This window comes from Pezoporus wallicus, unplaced genomic scaffold, assembly GCF_028554395.1.
Source record: "Pezoporus wallicus isolate ANWC-B61680 ecotype Strahan unplaced genomic scaffold, APGP_CSIRO_Pwel_v1 contig_1583, whole genome shotgun sequence".
Classification (NCBI taxonomy): Eukaryota; Metazoa; Chordata; class Aves; order Psittaciformes; family Psittacidae; genus Pezoporus; species Pezoporus wallicus.
In genome coordinates, this window is record NW_026637266.1 from 2048488 (window position 1) to 2071511 (window position 23024).

General features: G+C 39.0%; 1 protein-coding gene across 3 annotated transcripts in view; it reads right to left on the bottom strand.

Annotated features, from left to right (window-relative positions):
- The window catches only part of NPNT (nephronectin), a 46777-nt gene that overhangs the window by 17299 nt on the left and 6454 nt on the right, over positions 1 to 23024 (bottom strand). Inside the window, exons 3-8 of one of the 3 annotated variants that reach the window (XM_057404582.1) lie at positions 19317 to 19367; positions 11485 to 11577; positions 10385 to 10477; positions 6666 to 6785; positions 5738 to 5857; positions 480 to 614 (exon numbers count right to left, since the gene is read on the bottom strand). In XM_057404582.1, coding sequence (XP_057260565.1) covers positions 480 to 614; positions 5738 to 5857; positions 6666 to 6785; positions 10385 to 10477; positions 11485 to 11577; positions 19317 to 19367 — 612 coding nt within the window. The remainder of the gene's footprint in view (positions 1 to 479; positions 615 to 5737; positions 5858 to 6665; positions 6786 to 10384; positions 10478 to 11484; positions 11578 to 19316; positions 19368 to 23024) is intronic. The other 2 variants (XM_057404583.1, XM_057404584.1) reach the window with 2 other exon arrangements.

The window sequence follows — 23024 nt, forward strand, 5'->3', positions numbered from 1 at the left end:
CCAAAGACAGGTTGTTTCCCAGCCCCTGCCTCTTCCCCACCTGTGTTCAGGGGAATGAAAGTTGGGCAGCCAGGTTTGGAAGGAGGTGGGTTCTGCTCTAGCCACCTCATCTTATCTTAGATCTTGGGGCATGTTAACAGTGTACATACCTAGACATAGCCTAAGCTCATACGCTGCTTCAGACCCAGAACTGCCTGTGCACAGTGAAACTTGAGGGGACAAAGCCTTTGGAAAGGAATTCCTGAGGTCATCAGCTCTGCTCTCCCACTAGTTTCCACAGGAGAACCAGTTACAAGAATACACAGGCCAAATACATGCTTTCTGTTTCATGGACTATTTCTATAATCCACCCATTCCTAAAATAAGGTGCAATGCAAACTAAAAGAACCTGCTTCAACATTTCAAACATAGTAAGTAAACATTCTATTTCAGTTTAGAATATGCAGCTCTATTACATGCACATAATAAGTTGTGAGTACCATGGCATTGGTATTTGCCTCCGATGTACATTAGATCAAAGCCTTTATAACACCTGCAAATGTAGCTTCCAAAAGTATTGACACAGTGCCTAAATTGTGGACAGATGACTCTCCCAGTAGCACATTCATCAATATCTGTGGAAAGAAAGGAACTGAATTATTTTTAATAGCAGTAAAAGTACAATCTATACTGTCTAAATTAAACTGGTTTCACATAATGAAAACCTAAAGAATAGGCGAAGTATTTTTTATAAGGTCTTTTTGGCTACACAGTGGCCAGCCAGCAGGGATATCTCACCACTTCCTCTGGCTGTGCCATCTCAGTTTAGCTCTTGGTCACATGCTCAAATTTTTATGCCTCCAGTGCCACAAGCCTTTACAAATACTGTGAGTGACAAGAGATACACTGGTATAACAAGCATTGCTACTGAATTTGGAATGCTTGCTCTATGTTCTTGCCATCTTGGTACACTTCTCCTTGGAGAGGAGGCATTCTCCAATTCCCCACAGAATGCACAAAAGCTTCTTCAAAGCCTCTAAACACTCTTCCTTGAAACTTTTATGGTATTTGTCTGAAGAAAAGCTATTTTTTTTTATTTCTATAGCTTTCTTTTGTCCCACCAAGCCCTGCCCAGTTATAAAGGCAGCACCTGGATTTACAGGCAAGGAATAATAACTACCCCAGTAATTCATTTTCTGAAACATGCCTGGAATATTGTTCCTGTTGCACAGATCATACAGGCATATTCAAAGTACATCACCCTGCAGCAGGAAGTTGTTCGTGTTTTTAAAATCTCAGGTGTCCGTAATCCATGACCTGCCTATCAGGAAATCTTCATCTGCTCAGGACTTGCTCTAAACAGAGAGTTCAAACTAACGCCAGGGGTGCAGTATTTCTGAGTCTCCTACCAATTACCTGCCACAGGCAAAATGCTTTTTGAGTACATGCTTTTTGCAATCTCTTACCCTGCACACTGCCTGAGCTGTAGTGGACCCCTCTCTCACAGAGAAGTTGGCTAAGTGACCTTAATACCTCTCTGAGGTGCTGAGATACATAGCTCCCCTTCGCCCTGTCAGTGGGTCCCAGCAGGACCTGAAGCAGTGCTTCAGCAAGCAACGTCCAGGCAAGGACAGAGGAGTGGGAAGACACAGGTGATGCTCAGTAAAAGTTTGGTGCCCTTCATCTCCCAGAAGCCGCTGCTCTTCATGCTGACTAACAAGCCAAGCAGAGGCCCACAGAACAGCTGATGCTCACCAAGTGCTGCTTTCACCATCTAGGAAACTCTCAGATGAGGTCAGGCTGATAGACAAAAGCTGCTTGAGCTACCACTCACTTTGTAACGCTTGTACATTGAGCTGAAGCCTGCTGAGTGCTTAAATTCTAATTCTTCACTGAGGCAGAGACCTGACATGCACGGCTGCCTCTGATGCATGCCATTCCTGACATCTGTTGGTTATCTACAGGGCACAGTTCAAGCTTTTGCTCTGCAGCTCTATCAGGCTCTTGATCTATGCGGAAGCAAGGTTTTCTCCATGCAATTCTTTTCCCAAAAGGAGCACTTCAGCTGCAGGTGTCAAGAGTGCAAAACAAAGCTGAGTGATTGATGCCCTGCTACTTGTTTAAGAGGCCTGAACAAAGCAGAGAGAAGCCTGAGTTTCTTTCACTGCAGAGAAAAAAACATTACCACAAACCTGCCAGTTGCTTAGGGGTAGCTACTCAAGACAGGGGAGATGTAGCTTCAAAATTTCCAAAGCTGTGTTTCCCACAGCCAAGAGAAGTGACCTAAAGCCATGAATCACTGGCTAGATGGGCTCGCCCAGTGGCTCCTGCTGGCACTGTCCCACTTTTCATGAAGAATTACAGAGTACAGCAAGGATTTATTCCCTGAGCTCCCATGCTCCTGGCCTAGCAGGGTGCTTTGACATAGTAGCTCTCCTTTACTCTCCATAGAGAGTACTTCTGCAATGCTGTGGTAGAGGCCTGAATGAGAAAGAAAACAAGGCCAATACTGGGCATCTCTCCACATGCCTGAATGTCCCTATAAAACTGCCTCTTGATTTGAATTTATTATTAACGGTTTAGTCTTCGAGTACATTATTAAGTTGTACAAATCCTACGATGTTTCTCAGTGCCATTTGATTTACAAGCCACGATTTTCTACCCTTTATTAAAATGTTACTTCAAGGCTGCAAATTTCAGACTCGTGATTACTGTTTAGTTGGGGTTCTTTGTTGGGGCTTTTGTTTTCTTTAAACCACAGGTTCAAAAACAATCTAGTAAGAAAAAGATTAGCTGCTGAATAGACCTCATCATGGCAGGGATTATGTTCTTTCAAACCAAATGTAGCTTGTCTGTCTTCCCTCTGTACATACTCACGCTTCTGCAAATTCCCATAGGGCAAGAGGTATGTTAGATGCTAAGAGCACTTTAGCGGTACTGTTTAATTTTCTCAGCAGTTACACATCCTAAAGATACAAGGCTGAACAGCTAACCAATACACTGTTGAAAACTGACACAAAAAATAGTGGAAAACAGAACAGTCTACCACTTGTATTTATTATGAGAGGTGTGTGGATGCTCGTTACTAGTGGAAAAAAAAACTTTTCAATCATTAGCTAGAAGATGGTATTCAAGTGTTTACAAATTGGTCTCCTGCAGTTCTCAGATACTCAGATACTCTCAGATACAGTGACTGTAGCTTCTTTCAAGTCAATGGACCCATGCCAGTTCACACCTGGACACAAATGGTGTAAGGCTGTTTTGTCTGCTGCAACATGCTGTGGCTCGTACCTGCTTCCTAAGAAAACCAGGGCATGAAGGAGTGATTTGTATTCTCATCATCTCAGCCTGGTCTACCACAGACGTGCACGCCCAGACTTAGAGCCAGGGAACCATTCCAAAGGCACATAATACAGGCAGCACCTAATGATGTGATGGTCAGTGTTCAACAAAGAAGCCAAATTGCAAAGTCTTGCTTCTCTTTTGCTGTGACTATGACCATATTACCAACACTAATATTAAACAACTATGAGATTGATTTTAATATAGTAATTTAAAGCCATATTTTTGTCTTTACACCAACAAAACAACTAGTAAGAATTTATTTTACAGTAAAAATAATTATTTTCAGTCCTCAGATAATCTCAGACCTTCTGAAAATGTGTAAACTGCTTAATTTCATTAAATGAAAATCCCAATCCAAAAAGCTGACAACACTGACTGATTTGTTGATTCAAGTGTCAATTAGTCAGTTAATCCATTTTCTTAAATCAACACTTCGCTGGATTATTTTTCAATTAATTACTTAGTTTATATGACTTACCTTCATAGTTATGTTGTTTTGTGGCTTTTTACTGATTGTCTCGAGGGAACATGTCAACAAGAGAAAGATCAGCACGGGTTAAACTAAGAATAGAATAATGCCTAGAGGAATTTCCACCTGTGCTAAAAATAAGCATTGCATTCCCAGCTGTCTTTCAGACTCTCCTCAAACAAGGATTTTATGAGCTGCAGCCAATGCATACTTCAGGTTTTTTACCATCATCTACACTTCTGTTTATATTGCAGCAATAGCCAGATCCTCGCTGGAGCTGACAACCTCCCCAACAGGGATGGGCTTGTACATATGTGAGGAAAAGGCACAGTTAATAGTCCCAGATAGCTTCAACTCCTGGTGGTATTTACTACAACTCAAACTTGAGAGAGAACAAAAAGGGAGCATGTCATGGTGGCTTCTTACCAAAAAAGGGGAGTAGATCATGTTATGACCCGTGAAGAGCAGTCAGACATCTCTTGCTGTGACTACTTTCTCTGCCTTGTACAAAGCTGCTCTGAAGCTTTTTTTGGAACTTTTAAAAACAAGTTTATGCGCTCAATCTGAATGATGCACACCCAACTAAATGTGGATACACTGGTTCTTCACCTTTCTGGGGGAAAAAAAGTATTCTTTTAAAAACTACACTGAAGAAATGAAAGAGCTTCACATGACTGGTTTGAGTGGCAGTCTTCAGCACTGAAAGCACACTTTATTTCAAAGTATGAAGTTAGCCTGAATATAAAAATGAGAAAAAGGATCTTGCAAGTATTTTTCTGGTAAATTCCTGTACTTGATATAATTTCCTCGAGTTTGTAGTTAAATCATTCATCTCGCTATGGCCTCTTCAAAAATCTCTGCCATAATGTGTACAGTGATTAACCACAATTCTATCCCTTCAGCATGTTACGATGATGGTTTTTTTCTCCTGTTTATCCCTTTCTTTTGCATAGACAGACGTGCCAAACATGCACTTCAGAAAGCCTCTGACTTAGAGCTGAACCTGCTCCTAACATCAGAAGATCTAGAACTGGTCCCTTGCTCTGCCAACAAATTCTTGGTCAGCATGCATCAGCCACTTGGCGAACCACCACCTCCCCTACAGACAGCCATGATATCGACATAGATGATTAGGGCATCCACATTCTCTTATATTCTTTCAGTCCAAATGTTGTTACTGGCTATGGAACTGTAGAACTGCATAAGATATAAATAATAAAATCACTGGAGCATCATATTCACTCAACGATGTATAGTTAATGACTAATTAAATCACATCACACCGTTCTTCAGACCATAGTACAGTGTGGCGCAATACACTCTGATTAATCATAAACACCTTTTCCATGTTCATGAACGTGGGAACAAAACATTTCACTTTCAGACAGTCTGAATTCCTGAGTTTATTTTAATCTGGAGTTTTCACAGTACGGAAGAAAGACAGCAGCTTCAATCCCATTCATACTGGGAGTGCGCATGGACCTTCACCTTATCCAAGAATAATCTCAATGATTAACACAAATCCGTTCACTCCCTGAGCCTAGGCACCACCCTGTTGGGTATGAGGGAGAAATGACCTCCCCATTCCTCTTTTTTTTTTAATGCAGGCTGGTATTTTGGAGTCTCTGTTAGAAACAGTTTAAAATGACCCAGTGATAAGAGTGGTAAGGGCCGACAGCTTGGATACCAAGCAGCCTGTGTGGGTTTTAAGCAGTCAGTGAAACTTGTAGAACTGTAGGCAAGCACTGGTGATCCCTGACACAGACCACCTGAGAGCACCTGAGCAACATACCTGTCCCAGTTCTCATTAATAGTATCTTTAAACTGCATGTATGATGCATGCTAAATATATTTATCTGATAAACTCTCTTGAACTGCATTCAGTGTAAGGATAAAAACATTCTGGAGAAAAAAAAGAAAGTTAATCTACATTAGATCACCTACCTATGCAAGTCCTGCCATCAGGCCCTAGCTGTAGTCCTGGAGATGGACAGCGGCAGCGCACTTCCCCTTTCAGCACATCACAGCCATACTGACAGTTTGCCATCAAGCAAGAAAGGGCATCTGGGGGAAAATGTATTTAGATAAGGGCTCTGATCAGTACCAGAAAATGACTGAAAACTCTGGAGAATTAAGACATCGTTTAATTACGACAGAAGTGGGAAAATGCTTGTTGAATGTAACAGGTATCCGTTTGGGCTCTAAAGAGCAAACACATACTTAGTAAATTTCTACTTCCCACAAATTGCATCTCTAGGGGGAAGAAATAAAATTAATAAAATCACCACAATTGTAGCATATTCCTCATGGAATGCATCCCCCATAAGGAACATGAAGCCTCCTGGACCACACTGCCATTTTAAAATAAGAGTATTCCTACCGAAAAATAATTTCCCTCCCCTTCTCTCTGTCCAAACACTCAAAATATCCACTTTCATGGGAGCAAGTAGGAACCTGATCTCCAGTGAGACGATAGTATAATATTATAGTCAAACAACCAACATCTGCAGCTTTAATAATTTTACATTCATAAGAGCATAGTACAGCAGAGCTGCAGATGTCTTGCCGCAATGAAAACTGCAAGCACTTGTCCCTGAAGGCCAATTAACATGATTTACAGCACTAATACTACACCCGGAAGAATGCTGCTGGGGAAACTTGTAATAAAACTAATAAAATCAAAATATTTGCTCTTGTTTTGTTCAGCCTAATTTCATTAGAAAAAAAAAAAAAGAGGTTCATCTTGTGCAACCACCTAATTTCCAGCAAGATTAGTCTTTTACTCATCTTCATTTCATAAAAGTTTCCCAGGGAAACTCAAGCAGGGGTCTTGAGGAGCTCGGAAAAAAGCAAGCAACAAGCCTTGCCGTACTCGAGCACGTTCCATCTGGCATAAGCATGTAGCCGTTCAGACAGTAGCACTTGTAGCTGCCGTAGGTATTCATACACCGGTGTTTGCACGGCCGTGGCTTTAGTCCACACTCATTTAGATCTAAAATGAAGGGTACAAGGGGAAGGGTGGGAAAAGAAAACATACAAAGTATGTGTGACAAAACTACTAGTTCAAATTCCTGAGGAAAGAATTAAAAACATGGCAATGAGCTTTTTATATGCAGTCCATCTGGTAGTAAGTGTCCAGAACATCCTGCAAGAAGCACTTTGCAGCCCTCCTGCTAAGTAGTGTATTTTCTATTTCACAGATACCCTTTAAAAAATGGCAGTATATGCATTAGATTAAACACCAACAGAAGTGTCATTAAGGAACGCGCAAGCTCAGGCTGCCAGCATCTTGCCACTATTTACATTGATGCCATGTTCAGGACCAGACAGAACTGTGAAAAAGAGGAAGGAGAAAGCAAATGTCACTGCCGCAATCACTATCAGTGACTCTGATAGTGCTTCAGTGATTCTCTATCATGTTTCAAAATTAGTCGCAGAGGAAGGTAGGAAAGCTGATGCTAACCTCCTTTAAATGATCTTACAGCGAAAATTTATTCCTTACCATCAAGAAGATACTGAAAAAAACCACCTGGTATCAATGATATTTGTCAAGGAGGCTATTACAATTTAATACAGAGTTCACAACTTAAATTGAAAATATTCAGCCTACAATTTTCCTATTAGTAGACAAGGCTTCTAACAAGAAGTAAAGATTGAGTGAGGATTTCCTTCAGAATTCTCTTCCAAGAATACATGCTGGGTTTCTCTAAATAAACCAGAATAATTTGTTACTTGTATGCTGTTATTTGTGTGCTGATGAGTAAAGATGCCAAAAGAGGTGAAAATAATAAATCTGCTTATAAATCCAGCCAGCAAGTACTTAAACAACTGCTTTACCACCCCTCATCTCCAATATTGCACAATGCAGTCTGGAGGTCTGTTACAGTAAGGGAGTCTCTGTTACTTCCAGGAATTTTCCAGAGAGCCATCTCCACTGTTAAGCACTTTCTCACCAAGTGATACTTTACAAACTAAATGTGTAACAGAGCTAAGTATAAAATACTTAACTAAAAGCAGGGACAGAGTGAGGAAAGGGACTGACAGAGCAGGAATTTAACAGTGCCTGGGCTAATTTCTAGTGCTTATATCCCACTGCATGTAAGCTCCTAAGTTTAGATACTCTTGAAGACTTTACCCTTAAGAACTGTCTTGTGCTTATTTCCAGAGCCACAATCACAGATCCAAAGTTGACACTGATAAGAATTTATGACTGTTCTCAATGTGCTGTCTTGCATATAGTATAGATTGCATTATGAGCCTTAAATAATTGGGTCTTTCTATAGAACTCTGGATACTACACCACCATCTGGTATGAAATATTCTTAGTACAGAAATGAAAGCTGTGGAACTGACAAATAGACACCTATTAGTAACATATTCTGAAAATAACCTGATATTAAAGAGTATCAGGATACCTCATTACATGCTTTCTGTTCATGGCATTTTGACTGAATTATTTCTATTGCCTTCGTTTCATTCTATTTCTGCCTGCGAACAAATGCCGTTACCTCAGCTTTTGACTCTGATTCACATCTTCAAAAACATGCTGAAAATAAAACGCCTGTGCCATGAAAAAGTCAAAAAGTTTTAACCTTGGCTGAGGTAACGGAAAGCTGAGGTCGCAAGGCAGCAGAAATAGGCTGTTAGCACAACACCACTTAAACCTAAACCTCGTGGGTCATGGGTTTTCAATTTTGCCTTTGAAATGAGCTATTGAGAGAATGCTGGTTTTAACCTTACAGAGTGAAATGAATGCTACTGTTTAGGAAAACAAATACTGGCAGTGCTGTGGCTGCTTAAAAGAGAAGCCAGCCTGCAAATAGGTGTGTTAAGAGCATACTGCTCAGCCCATCTTATTTTCCCCAAAATGCAATTTTTCTTCTTTTCACCAGCACAGATAGGTACATACTTGGAAACTGCATGACAAGTATCACTCAGTTTCCTAGGAGGCACATTGTATGATTAGGTCCTACCAGTTCTATGTAAAGGCCTGTATGAAAATGCTGACAGCTCTCTTGATCCACCCCCATGCACCCATAATCTTTAACAGCGTGCTTCCCTAAGAATCAGGATGCACTGCATGTGGACTGGGGGAGTGCTGAAACATTCCTGCTATGTATGTACTCTATTAGTTTGTGTGTTTCCCATACCTTAAGTAAGGTCTGTTTTTTCAAGAACAGGTTCAGGCTAATGTTAGCCGTCAAAAAAATGAGCCGTAGCAACATACCTCTTGAACACTCTGTTCACTTATCAATTAGGTATTTCAAGCAATGTCTATAAAGACACCTCAGTATAAATGTCTGTCTGCCAAAAGAGGAAATAAGAAAAGAACAGAAGTTGCCTCAAAAAAACCCTGAAATCTAAAATGTATACACTCAAAGGGTAATAACATTTTTACATCATTTTTCTCTTAAATAAAATACAACTTTTAAGTCCCTCATCTTCACACTGGAAATTAAAATATAAGGCCCAGCACTAGTAGAAGTTTAACCAAATCATTTAATTTCCTTGCAGGAATGTCCACTCACTGTACCACATTTGAGAATTTTATCGTTCAGCCACTTAAATTCCCATGTTGCCCACAGGTTTACAGTCAATGCAAAACCAGCATAAGACAGTACATAAAAGTAACCTGACTGTTGTGGGCACTATGGAAAGCAGGTCTACAGCATAAGTGCATGCTGCTGAGCACAAGTATTTTAGTTTTAAAGAAATTAAATGAAAATGTGAATGCAGAGAAAGGACAAGACTGCTGTGCTGGCAAATTTCGATGCGACTTCTTTGACTACTGTGTGGCACCACACATGATCTCTGATAATGAGTGACTTCAGTGCACACCTAACAATGGGGGGCTTATTCTTAGGAAGATGCAATACACTCAGCTGTCTTCTTTAATTAGTTTCTGCAGAAGACTCCAGCACTTGGATCTTTTCTTCTTTTCTGCCTAGCTAACTTGGATTGGACAACATAGAAGTCAAATGTTCAATATGAAACTCACTCAGACTTTGAAAATAGAAAAACGGGTATGAAAAACCAAGTTAAAAAATTGAACTGTTATCACCATACTATAAACAGTATGGCTTTCATTTCCAGTGACTATCATTACACTACCATGTCAAACTTTTGAGAGACTTGTATCACCCTGAGAGAGTTTTGTTCACATCATTTAGTCTGCTTAATCAACAGCTGCCAAATGCAGAGGTTAACAAACCTTGTTTCTTCAACTTCCAGCTTTATGTAAATCACAGCTTTGTGTTTATCTAACCTGACAAACAATCTCCATCACTCTCTCTTTACAGAGGAACTCAAAAAAAAACCAAAAAGTACAGCCCCTGAAAGAAGAGCAGAGGAGAGAAACAAAAGCAAGTTACAACCACGAGTATGGTGGAGAGTCAAGCCTTTGCAGAACACAGGCACACAGCATCAAGGAAATACAGTTATTTGCTCTGCATGCCAATGACGCTACAGGTTCAGCTTCTGCATCACAGCCATCGGTTTATTAGCGTCCAACCCCTTTGCAAGAAATTGTACTAGTGTCTCAAGCCGTGCAGGTAGAAGGAGCACGCCGCCTGAAATACAGCACCATCTCACCCCTTGATCCTATATTTCTTGCATCGTGATCCAGGGGGTGGAACAGACGTGCCTCACTGCTGTGACCAGGTGGACTTGTATACAGCTGCTCATCTTTACAGGATGGGAAGAAGGCATAATAAAAATGAAATTACCAGATCTTTGTAATATGCAGTATTTCACCATTAAGAAGGAAAAAAAACAATCAAACAAAAAAATCCTCACCCCGTCCTCAATAAAATATATATATATATGTATGTATGAAAATCTCAAATGCTAACTTCTGAGTGACCTAAAGGGAGGTCTAGATTGCCACAGCAGCATCATCACCATTAGGGCTCAACAGTTCTGTGAGGCTGGGTTCTTCTCTTGGATTGACCCCTGGAATACAGCTTGATCCATGAGGCCCATGAACAGATGAGATGTAAAGCTTGTTCATCAGTGCTTGCACTCTATGAATGCATTTCACCAAGAACGTGAGCATACTTCACAGCCCAGCGCCATTCACACAGCTTAGAAAGCCTCACATGTCTGCAGGGAAACTCCAACATTTCCTCTGCCAACACCATTACTTTCTCTTATTGCTAATTATTATTCTAGAACAGAAATGGCCCATGGACTGAACAGAATAGGTACAACATAACAACATAGGTCATGCTTACCATGTGCAATTTGAACTTCCCCCCGGAAAGAGCAAATTCTGCATCCATTACTGCACTTTCAGGTCTCATCCTAACATGGAACTGGCACACAGCAAGAACACATACCCTGACCCCAGGCACAGCTCAAAGGTCTCACTAGATAATATAAGAGCTATAGGCCATAGCCACCTGAACTGATGTATATTTGGGACACCACAGTCAGCAGGCACCTCAGAAACTTCATGCACATCTACTAGGGCAACTTTGCCACCACTACCATGCAAGCATATTTGATCAACAGTGCCTAAAAGGCTTCCTTTAATCATTTATCACCATGTTCTTTTCCCTCCTTATCATTTAGTGGAAAGCAAAGAGTTTAGTTCAAGACCATAGCTTCCAGCAATTTTTACAGCATCCTGTTGATATTGTTAAAATAATTAGTACATATTCAAAACTCTTTCTTGGACATCATTTTCTTACCTTGGTTGCAGGTTTTTCCAGTGTATCCCGGGTGGCACTTACACTTGTTTGGCCCAACACAATCACCATGTTTGCATCCTGGCTGGCATATAGCTGTGAACAGAGGAAGACTCATTATTTGTCCACTCCAGTCATGGCTGACAGTGCTTTAGTTTGAAACAAATGGCAACGACCTAACGAATCATACCATTTATGTTCCTCCGTTCAGCATCATTATATGATCTTTAAATACCACTGTTCAAACATCAGGTGCTCTTTCAAAAATAACCACTACCCCAATACACATGGGAAGAGCAAGATACTTGCTAGTAGTCTATTTTGTACAATACTACATCGCGCTGTTTCTGGGATATTAAACCCTTTTAATATCTTATCAGCAAGCAGGCACTGTGCCTTCACTTGCACTCTCTTGTATGTATATACTATGACTCATGCCATTAAATTTGGTAAACCTGGAATATACCCCACCTATATAGAAAATGTGTGTATCAATGTCAGGCAACATACAAACAAAGCCATAGTTCAGTCACTGACAGGCAGTAGTAGCACAGATTCCAGGATTCACCGTTTTCTTCTATGACTACAAGGCAACACTCTTTACCCCCTTACTAAGCAAGTTTTGCCTGAATTTCTCCCTTTTGTGTGTTTGGATTCATGCATGGGAATGACTTTTTTCTTTTGGAGTCAAAAAGGTCTGGGTAAAAGTGAAAGCAACACTGACTGTAATATGCTGCTTTATCACGGCACACATCCAAGTCACTTCTCAGAACATTTTAAGCCTCTATTACCCAACCTGCTGTAGAGATCTAGTCTCAGACTGTGAAGTTATGGTCTCTGCTGCTTCCAGAATCAAGTTTGCCAGGCAACTTCTAATTCCCCAAATGGAGCATAAATACAGAACTTCAACAAATAATAATTAGGAAGCCATTTTTTGATATCTCTTCCAATAGAACACAAAAATTCAAACCAAACTTTTAAAACTTTAATGATAAAACAATCATTGCTTTTAAATAAATACAATTCATGTAAAAATGTATTTATAGATGCAGGATTAGATAACAGGAATAATTTCAGAGTGCAACGAATCCTGCATAACTCCGGAAACTATTTTAGAGCTGAAAATTTTAAACAACATTTCCAAGTCTTTTTTATTAGAAATATCTTTCTATTGCTAAATGTACTGTTTCATCTTACTGGAAAATGAAAGCATTTACTGTGCTGTAGAATGTTGTTTATCACTAGATGACAAAATACAGATGCAAAATTCTGGTGAGCTTACTATTTAAGCAAGATGGACATGAATTAGACAGAAATCAGAGGGTGGCATAACTTGAATGCCCTGTAATCAGGACTTACCATTTACCCTGGCTTTAAGTTCATTTTCTAAACTAAGAGTATCATTTGAAATTTGCAAAGTAACTAACTAGATCCAGCTGTAATATTAATTAACCTGACAAGAGGCTGTATCATATAACTGGATGTATTAAGGATGTCATTTAACAGAAAACTGCCAGAAGGCACTCAAAAATGTAGCTTGCATTCTAGCCAAGTTGTTCAACAGGGTTGAATTAAACAAAATTAAAACACAAAGAAGAAATTAGTTCTCGTTGTGGAAGAACTATGCAAACACATCTCTGATGGTCTAAAATCTTTTCCATAAAATTCAAAGCATCCAGAATCAGCAGTTCCCACAAACACATGCATGGAAGCATCTATTAGCATAGGCGTTTGCTCCAGTTTTCAGATTGCATGTGCCCTTTATTATCAGGGCATTTCTTTATTTAAACATTACAGATATATATATATATATATATATATATATATATATATATATGGCCAGGTTTATCCCCTGAGGAAAGAAAACCTTGTTTTAAATCTATAGCACTGCTCTTGATGCATCTTCATAACACAATGGTGCAGTCTTTTTCTGAAAACTATCTTAAGGGAACATCTTAAAAGATAGAGGGGGATGTTTCTAGTTAATGCAAGAAATTTATTTTTCTCCAATAAACACTGTCCAGAAGTAAAGAAACAGGATTCAGTTTCAGAAACACCTCTCAGTTTAAGGGTTAGGGAAAGGGGCTGCTTACACTAGTAAAATGTATGTTTCAAAAAGTATCCCCTTGGGTAACACACAGATTTGACTGAAGAGCAACTGACACATCATGAAAAACTTCTAGAACATTGTACTTGGAAACAATTACTGCTTTTTTTAATCAACAGTTATAAACAATAAAACAAAGATCTTTGTGTAAGAGCTCATCATCACTGATGTCTTCCTCACGTCACAGACTCAAGTCTAATTAGAATTGATGGCAGCAAAATTAAGACTATGAAGACCCAACTTCACAACTTTGAAGTCACTGGGGGAAAAGAAAAAGATGTGATCTCAAGTACAGAGAAACACAAATTACTGCAATGTGTTTTTGAATGCTTCCATGAAATTTCAACTGCGCTTTAGAGAAAACACATATTGTGGAGCTGGATACAGTTAGGTAATAACTACTCTTTCCAAAAACACGTAGCACCATGGGATCAACTTGGTGTGAAGTGTTACAATTCAGTAGCTGACCCTGTGGCAATTTTAGTTTAGAGTTGACTTCAACATCTTGGTCCCTCCCTCAATTGCACAGATTGTAAATTAGCAGCAGATCAGAGAGAAAAAAATCCCATACTTGAAGATGAAAAACCTATAGAATTCAGTAATGAAATAAAGACTTTCATTTCATTTAGAAATGAAAATGTTCCACTAATTCAGAAGGTCAAATAGGTTTGTACTGGGAATCTGATGTTTTGCTTAATTCTTTTGGTTAACCAAGTAAGTCAGATACTGTATCAGAACAAAAACTACATATTAGCATTTGTCAAACAGTATACCAACTGTCTACAGATATAAAATTTGTACTATAGACCATGTTATTAAGTCAAGCATTCTACAGGATCTTCAACCGATCATCTAGTCCAATACATCTCAACATAGCTCCAGACTGTGCAATATTTAATGTCATGTATGACACGTAGATGGCTAAATCCTCATCTAGTTTACCTCCTAGTCTCAAAAGATAATGAAGAAATGCACTTAAATCATAACAGATCTCTCTTTTCTGTTTAAAAGTCTCCATTAAAGAAGATCTCAGCCCTTCAGCAGTCTACAGCTCAAGAATCTCCACTGCCACAAGGAAGAATTTCCTAATGATTGGCAACCACTATTCATAAAGCCAAAGTAATCTCAAAATGCCTTTTTTTTTTGGCACATTAAACAGGCATTCAGAAACCTATGCTTGCTGCCAAACACCATACTTGAAGAAATCCTGTTTATTAGAGTACATTCTGCGCACTTTGGCTACTTAAGCATTAGGCATCTTATTTATACACAGCTGCTGAAACGCAATACAGTGTTACAACTGAAGGATTTCCATACAGAAGAGACAAGCAATCTGCAGTAAGCTTAGCAACATCTGTAGCTCTGCCAACACCACAGGCTTTTCTAATCAGGAACCAAGCCACCCTCACCAAACTATGTATCTTCCCATCAACTTGTACAGGGCTTTGCAGGGTGCTTGGGACTTAAGAAGCATTCAGACAAGTCCGCACACCTGGCTGTGGTTCCACCAGGAACATTGATATGCCCTTCCTGCTGGCCTCTACCAGAGCCACCAGGCCAGAGAGGTGGGCTGGCTAAGGCTCTGCTGCCTGCAAGTAACCCCATCTCGACAGGAGGCTGCCCTTGCACGGCAGCAGAGATACGCATACTCACTGACTCTTGAAGGACTCAGTTTGAACATGGTCAACAATGAGATCCAGGTACAAAAATAAAGTAGAGCCCAACTTTCAGCATTTCTTTTAATAGCAGGCAGTTATTTCAGCTGTTTGGTATGAGTCTCAGCATACACTATGTGTGCTGATGTGACTGGGTATTTTTCTTTCAATTTTCCACTTTACTTATTTTGTTGCAAAAATCCAGATACAGTATTTTAGTTGCTCTGCTCACATGGAGTTTATCCATTTCTTTAACACAACTGGACTCATAAGTAGTTGGGAAAAAAGTCTGTCAAGTAATATCCTCTGCATCTTGACAATTTAAATATTTCCCTAGAACCAACCACAACAACCAATGGAACATCACTTCCCTGTAATCAACCCGCATTTACAATGACTGAAATAAGCCACATCCATGGACTTGAGTCTGCTACGTAACACTCACTTAAAGAACCAGGAAATGTAGACAGTGGAGAGTTACACCAGGATGAGAAAGTACCCTTCTTACACACTTAGGGCAATGAAGTCTAGAAGATAGGAGTCTGAAAAGCTTACCAAAAAAGAAGCAAAACCATTCGGCTCTTTATAATAGTAATTGCTTTAAAAAAAAAATTAAAAGTACACTTGTATAGACAAGTGCCATTAAACCTGCATTGCTAATTTATTGTTGAATCAGTATCAACAAAGACCTACCATTCCTCCAAGGATTTCTCCCTGAAAGCATTTAAACTGGCACTCCCATCAGACAGTAATGCAGACTGAGATAAACAGAAAGAAATCCTAAGCACAACTATTTTCATCTTTAGTCAACCGCTGCTTATTCATCTAGGCCACAGAATAAACTACAACTAAACTTTCCGTTTAGTTTTGTTACCCAATTCATTCAAGAAACATCAGCAAATAAACTCTGGTCTCATAATTACGCATTTCAGTTTGATTATTTAAAATTATTTTTTTGAGCCAGATATGAAGACTTGCTCTCTCTCAGTTCCCACCAACTTCAATGGAATCAAGCAGGTATCCTAAAGCCTTTATTTGACCATAACTCTAACAGAGTTCTTTTTTTTTAAGGTTGACTTTTTCCTCCAAAATAAGATAAATACCCCATTTTAAGTCTCACTTAAGCTTCAGGACAAACTAAATTGCCTGTAAAAAATACACAAGGAATTGAAACATGAATGGGCAGTTTGGTTTAGGGTTGGGTTTTTGTTTTTTTTTTTTTCAAGTGTGGGAGAGAGGAAGAAAGAACTTCTGGTGAAACACATGTTGGCTGTTAGCACACATTATGCTTGCGTAAAAGCCAGAAGCCACCAGTCTTCCTAGCCCCTGCTAGCTGCTGGTGGTGTCTGAGAATGACTCAACCTTTCTGAATTATTAGTTTTTAATTGTTACACAAATACAACAAATGAAAAACACATTCAATCAATTCATTTTGGGTCTATAATGCTGAGTTTTTAAATTTCACCTGTATTTTCTCCCTGCACACAGTTCCATTACAATTGCTTATTTCTTATTCCTTGCATTTTCTCTCTTGCACAATGCCCTCAAGAGGGCTTCATTAACAGAAGCTTTCCTCAAAGTCTAATTGCTTTTTCTGCATCTCTCTGCTCAAAACTGCCTCAAAATTCCAGAGTGCAGATGTCCAACCTGCCTCTGAACTTCCATTTTCACCCCGCTGAAGTCTAAAAATATGCATAAGAGTACCTGTATTTTAAACAAATTATGCTGACCCTCTGCCTGAATGGCCTTGCTTCTGCCCTCTCTTCCCAAGCAACATATAGTCCCTTACTTACTCTGACACTAAATCCCAGCTCTTTAAAATTCAGTTTGCCCAAACACAGAAAGTAATTTATGCGTTAGCTCAGAGATGATTACATACTATTCAGCTTCACAAACATTTACTGGATCCTCTTACACTGCTGAATGCAGAACAGACTTCCAATCTTAAACTCACTACTTACATTCCCCCAGTGCCAACTTTATAACAAGACTTGCATGTTGGTGAAACAAGCTTTCCTCTGCGCTTCCTCTTTCACCTGAAACTGGGTTCCTTTTTCCTGTAGTGCTAACAGACCACAGCCTCCAGTTCTATACTTCTATTCCACAGCTCCCTTCAGCTCGTATCTGTCTCTATTTAATTTTTGCCATTCTTTGCAAATTATGCAATTGCATAAACATACTCAGGAAAGTAAATCTGCCTTATTCACAGTGATTTTGATCTACAATCCCAAAGGTATGAGCTAATCTGTAAAATAAATCATTGCAGCTCTTTCAGAGTTACATATTTCTTTTTGTTCAACTACATACAAACACAGGAGAATGCATGAAGCTTAACCTACCACAGTTATCGGTAGGTGGTAAAACCATGTCATACCCATAACACACGTTACAGAATTACTTTTGAAAAAAATAACTTTGCTTCCCAAATAAATGTACCAGCAGTCACAGCACACATCTCTGTAGAGCTTCATAAGCCTGACTAGGGCAACAGAGTATTAATTTTCAGATAATTTCATATGCAAAACATTCTTTACTCCATTTTCTGAAAGACAGTAAATGTCCTTAACCAACTTCTGTAACTAGAGACCGATAATATTATCAGATAAAATGGCAGTATCTATTGCCTGTATCTTTCTTCATAAATTACTTCTACTTATTTGTAACATTCATGATAACAAATGTTGCTAAAATGCATGCCTGAGCTTCCATCTAAAAGGTACAGATCTGTTAAATAAGTGGCTCTCAGTTTTTCATGCATAACTTTGACTGGGTAAATCAGTTAACTCAGTTTGCACACGATTCTGGTAACAGCACTTTAACAGGACAAACTGCAGTCAGTGTGGGCTATTCAGTGCAGTGAATTCTTTGCTTGTCTATGACTGCTGCCAAATGTGTTTCTAAACTGCACAGACCATGGTTCATGAATGCCTTGCTATTCAGAACAGCACTTGAAAGCATGCATAACTTAAGCATGGGTAACACTGAAATCAATAGGTCTTAATGAAGCCAGTGAAAGTTAATCTTACGCTTATGCACTTAAATACTCTTTAAAAATCAGTGAAAATTCGATCTAACAGAATGCAAAATTAGAAAAGCAAGTAGTATTTCATGCTTCGCCAACCTTTTAATGTTTGCATTTCAAATGCTTCATGATATTTGCTTAAAGAATGGTACTCTATCATCTCAAATGCATGTTTGTTACCCACATCTTTCTGTGTGTCTACTGAATTCCAACAGGTAGAAGCAGCCTGGCATGAATGTCTCTGTGTGGTGGTAGAAGACAAACTGGGCACTACTGCTCTTTTGTTTATTAGAATATAACACCCACTGGCTTCAGCAGAGTAACTTCCATATCATAATAACAAAGCTGACTTTCAGGGACAGTTGAACAGCTGATTGCTTTGCTCCCTTTCTGAAGACTGGTACTCCCACCACAGGGGTATGTAAACAAGACATAAGACAATTCCTAAGCAGCAGCAAACCACAGCCCTGGGTACCAATGTAAGCTAGTGCTGATTTCATTTTGCTTTAACATGCCAGTTGGTACACTGCTGTAGAGCAGGGGCTGTAAAGTTTCCCTGTTGTGGAAATGACAGCCTGCAGCGGAGGTGCAAAAAAGACAGTGGGGGGCAATAAGTGCTTCAGTCATCTCAAACTGGCCTCCCACTGCATATGATCCAATACTATGAAAGCATATTGGGTCCCCTAAGTGTGACAGGTTGTAAATACGATGATGGGAGTATAAACAGTTTTCAGGAAGGAAAAAATATTGCCTGGGACTTGATGATAAAATAAAGAAAAAAGGAAGAGAGTGAAAAGGGGAAAGTGCAAATTAGAAAGTATCTAACTGGATAGGTGACTGGGATAAAACAGTCCTGTTGATTTCCTTCCCCCATCTCATATTCCCCAAATCAAATGTTTAAAAAAGGAAGAAAAAAAAAAAGAGAAAGAACAAAAGAACATCTACATCTTCTTGTCACATATTATAGTTCTCATGTAAACTTACGACTTAGAGGCCATAACTCCAAGTCACAATCTTGCCAAAATTATTTGAAGAAATATGTTCAGCTAACCTTTGGGCTGGCACCTTAGGCTGGCTATTCTCTGCCTTAAGACGTAGAACGCTGCAAAACAAATATCCAAAAAAAGAAATTCCAGCTTTTTTTTTTTTATTATTATTCTGGAAGGAGGATGGACTTGGCTGGGGTTTTTATCAACTTGTTACATTCCTGGAGACTTACACACATTCAACATTCAGAGCTTTTCTGAAATAAAGAAAATTCTGATACACATTTAAAAATGGAAATACCTTACATCAGTATTTCATCGTGAGATTTAACAAACACATTCTGATACAGAAGAGAAATTAAACATAATGACGTGATGCTATTCTTATTCAATCAACTATGGAGTTACACTTTGTCATGTTTCATTTGGTACATAGTTGTAAAAATTCTCATGTTTCATGGCTTAGGTTCAATGTTTCCATCAACCAAACATAAATGCTTTTCTTAAAGAGACAGTATCCTTTAATGTAAATACAGGTATATATTAGTGCTGCATCTCCACACAGCAAACATAAAGGGTTAGCATCTGGATGCTAACTTGAGAGTAATTAAAATTACACCCATTTATAAGTGTCTGAACATCTGCAACCAATAAACATGCTGGCATATAAATTTACTGGCCATTTTTATAATGTTTAAATTGTGAAAGTCACCTAAATTATAACTAATGCTTAGAGACCTCTTCAGCTGTTATTACCATATGAAACTGGATACGCTACAAAAGTTAAATAAGATTGAAACATGGATTTATGTTTTGGGCTTATTTTTAATCAATTTATATGCCAATAAAATTAATGTTAGCAGCATAGCTCATTACGCTATACAGCCTTATTATAAAAGGCTGGAACTTAATCAACAGTATCTCTTTGTAATTTAAGTAGTATGTAACCAACACTTAGCAGTTTGCTATGCTTGCAACTTATATTGGTTTAAATAAGTTTTAACCAGAAGTACATTAGCATTTGCTATAGGGGAGAGAGGCTTCCCAGGTTGTTGCAGGGCTTTGAGAGAAGCATCAAATACAAATACACTACAGCTGGGAACAGTCAAATCATGTTACGGCTGAGATTTCTTTGGAAAAAAATGGACTGTAAAACTATTATTCTACGTATGCAGTGCAGGAGAGATGCAGTAGGGAAGTGAAAAAGGATACTGTATCTTTAACGTAGTAAAGTCATAACTGCTTTAAAAGCATAAAGCTGTAAACTGAAAAAAAGAAAGAAAACAAAGAAAAACTGAATAAAAATAGCAAAACCTCATTTTCTTGCATAGCAGTATTGCAATTTTGTATAAAATATCTTTTCTTTGAAAAGTACCAGTGATGCACAAAAATATTGGTAATTTTATAAAGAAGCAGACATGCGGTATATCAATATTAATTAAACACTGGCAACATGATGCATTAATACAGACTGCATTCTTAAACCACAAATTCAGTAACAAAAACTTATTCGGTAACAAAATCTTACTGACTTTAAGGAGGTTTCTGCTACTGAGCCAGCCTCCTGGTTTTGTGATAGCCAGTGTTTTCATTGCTCCTTATTGACAAAATAATGGTTTATCTTTGTGCATCTTGGACTATACAGAATTGCCATTTCCACTGAAAGCATTGTTACGTGCAAGAAACAGAAGTCCTAAGCAGCTCATGGCCTCTCCTCCCATTGATGTATGGGATGATTTATATGGGTAAATTCCCATCAACATTGGCCAAAATCTTTTCCTAGGCATCAGTGAGAGCACAGCCACCTCTTCCTCCCCCTCCCACCACCTTGCATCTCTGTAAACAGCTCTGCACAGTACAGATATATAGTCTTTAAGCTCACTAGGAGAGGAGCAGCAGCATAGACACTGTAAGTTTCTTCACAAGTGTTGTAAGAAGGCAGCAGCATGCACAGTTCCCAGCAAAGCATTTGGTTATGCCTGCATTTGCTTTATCAGCTTGTACAAGCTCCCCTGTCCCTCTTGTAAGTCCTATTACAAACTTCCTGAAATCACGTGCTTCCCACTAGGTTCACCTAAATCTAAATGTTAACCTGACACCCTTCAATTTACACTTTTTAATGATGCACTGCCAAGAGGAGCCGTAACCTGACGGCTTGATTTCCACTTTTACTAATAGGCTATTTTACTGTATACCTTCTTGAATGCTCTATCCTTGGGCTTTTAAGCCAATTGTCATCGTTTAAACTGCCAGGAAACTACTTAGCTGACCTACTCTGGTTTGGCTCCCCTAGGTCAAACTTCAGTACAGGGGGATAACCAGATTGAGTTACAACAGATGGATGCTCTGATAAGAGCGCACTCATCTTCACAATTCCCTCTCAAGACAGACTTTATTGACTTTGCTATTGTTTAATGAGAATTCAATATTGAAATAAGTAATCAAGTAACATCACTACTTGTAAAATCCATGTTCAGTGGGATTTCATTCCCATTAAGCATCTTCTGTTGGTTGAACTTTCTATCCACCAGACAAAACCTCAAAGTACCCTCTGCTAACTGAGGATCTGACAGTAGACCTGCATTCGTTTAAAACCACTGCAGATCCAACCTTGTATTTTGTACATACGTGAAAACAGCAAAAGGAACCCTTTTTGTCATCACCTCTAGCAAAGGAGTTGTCCAAACTGTAACACAGAATGAGAATTCAAGATGGTTTATATTGCTTTTCTGCAAAAAATTTTGCTTGACCTTTTAAATCTACATTAAACTACTATCTCTTTCTACAGTTCTTGGCTGTTAAACTGCAGCTAAAATTTTGAAGCAAAAGGCACCTACATCTTTGTACCTTGACAACATATAACTAGCATACAAATCAATTAAAAACAGACATGCAGCCAAGTGCAAAGCAGGTGTATTTCGTATATGAAAGACAAACACATGTGGAAACCATTTTTATAGTTTTTGAGAGAACTACAGAGATATTTGTAAGCCAGCTAAAAGCAAGACAGGTGGACCATTAGTTCTAAGAACACCTTTCAGGAAACCAAGATGGATTAGCAGAAAAATGTCCACAAAGCCCCATTTTTCAGATAACCCCTAGCATGGTCTGTTGGAAACTAAAGGAAGGACTTCCACTTTCATGCTGAAGAATGAAAAGCATCACACTACTTCTCACATAAGTCTCTGCATGAAATGGGTGTATCTCTTATCCCTTCTGTTAGTGTTCTGATAGGCTAACAAAGTTCCAGAGCTCACTATGTGGGTATATATTCACAGCTCATTTCTGTACACTGGATTACCAGTGAGGGTAGGTCAGCAGTGGTCCCAAGGGCTTCCCTACTGCTTGGCACACCTCTGACCAAGCAGAGACACTTGGACAGCAAGGCCCAGATTATCCTTTCCTTGAGAAACACTCCAGAAAACAGCCATCCCTGACAGTGGAATGCTGTAAAAGACATCTCATTAGGGGGGAGGACATGACAGGCTTCAGCAGGTCTCCTAGACTATGGTAGCTAGAACACAGGAATGGACACAACTGTTTTCTGTTCTGCAGTTGACATTTCTCATCCAGCCCTACCACTGCAGGAAGTGCAGATATTTCAAATCACGACAATTAATGCTGAATAACATATTTAAAGAAAAAAAAAAAAAAGATAAAAATGGTTGAATGCACTCCCTAAGGCAATTTTTTTTTTTCTGCTGGCACACAGAAATGTGTATTTATGCAAGATGTGTGCAATGATGCAGGCCCCAATTTGGGTTTCCCTGTAT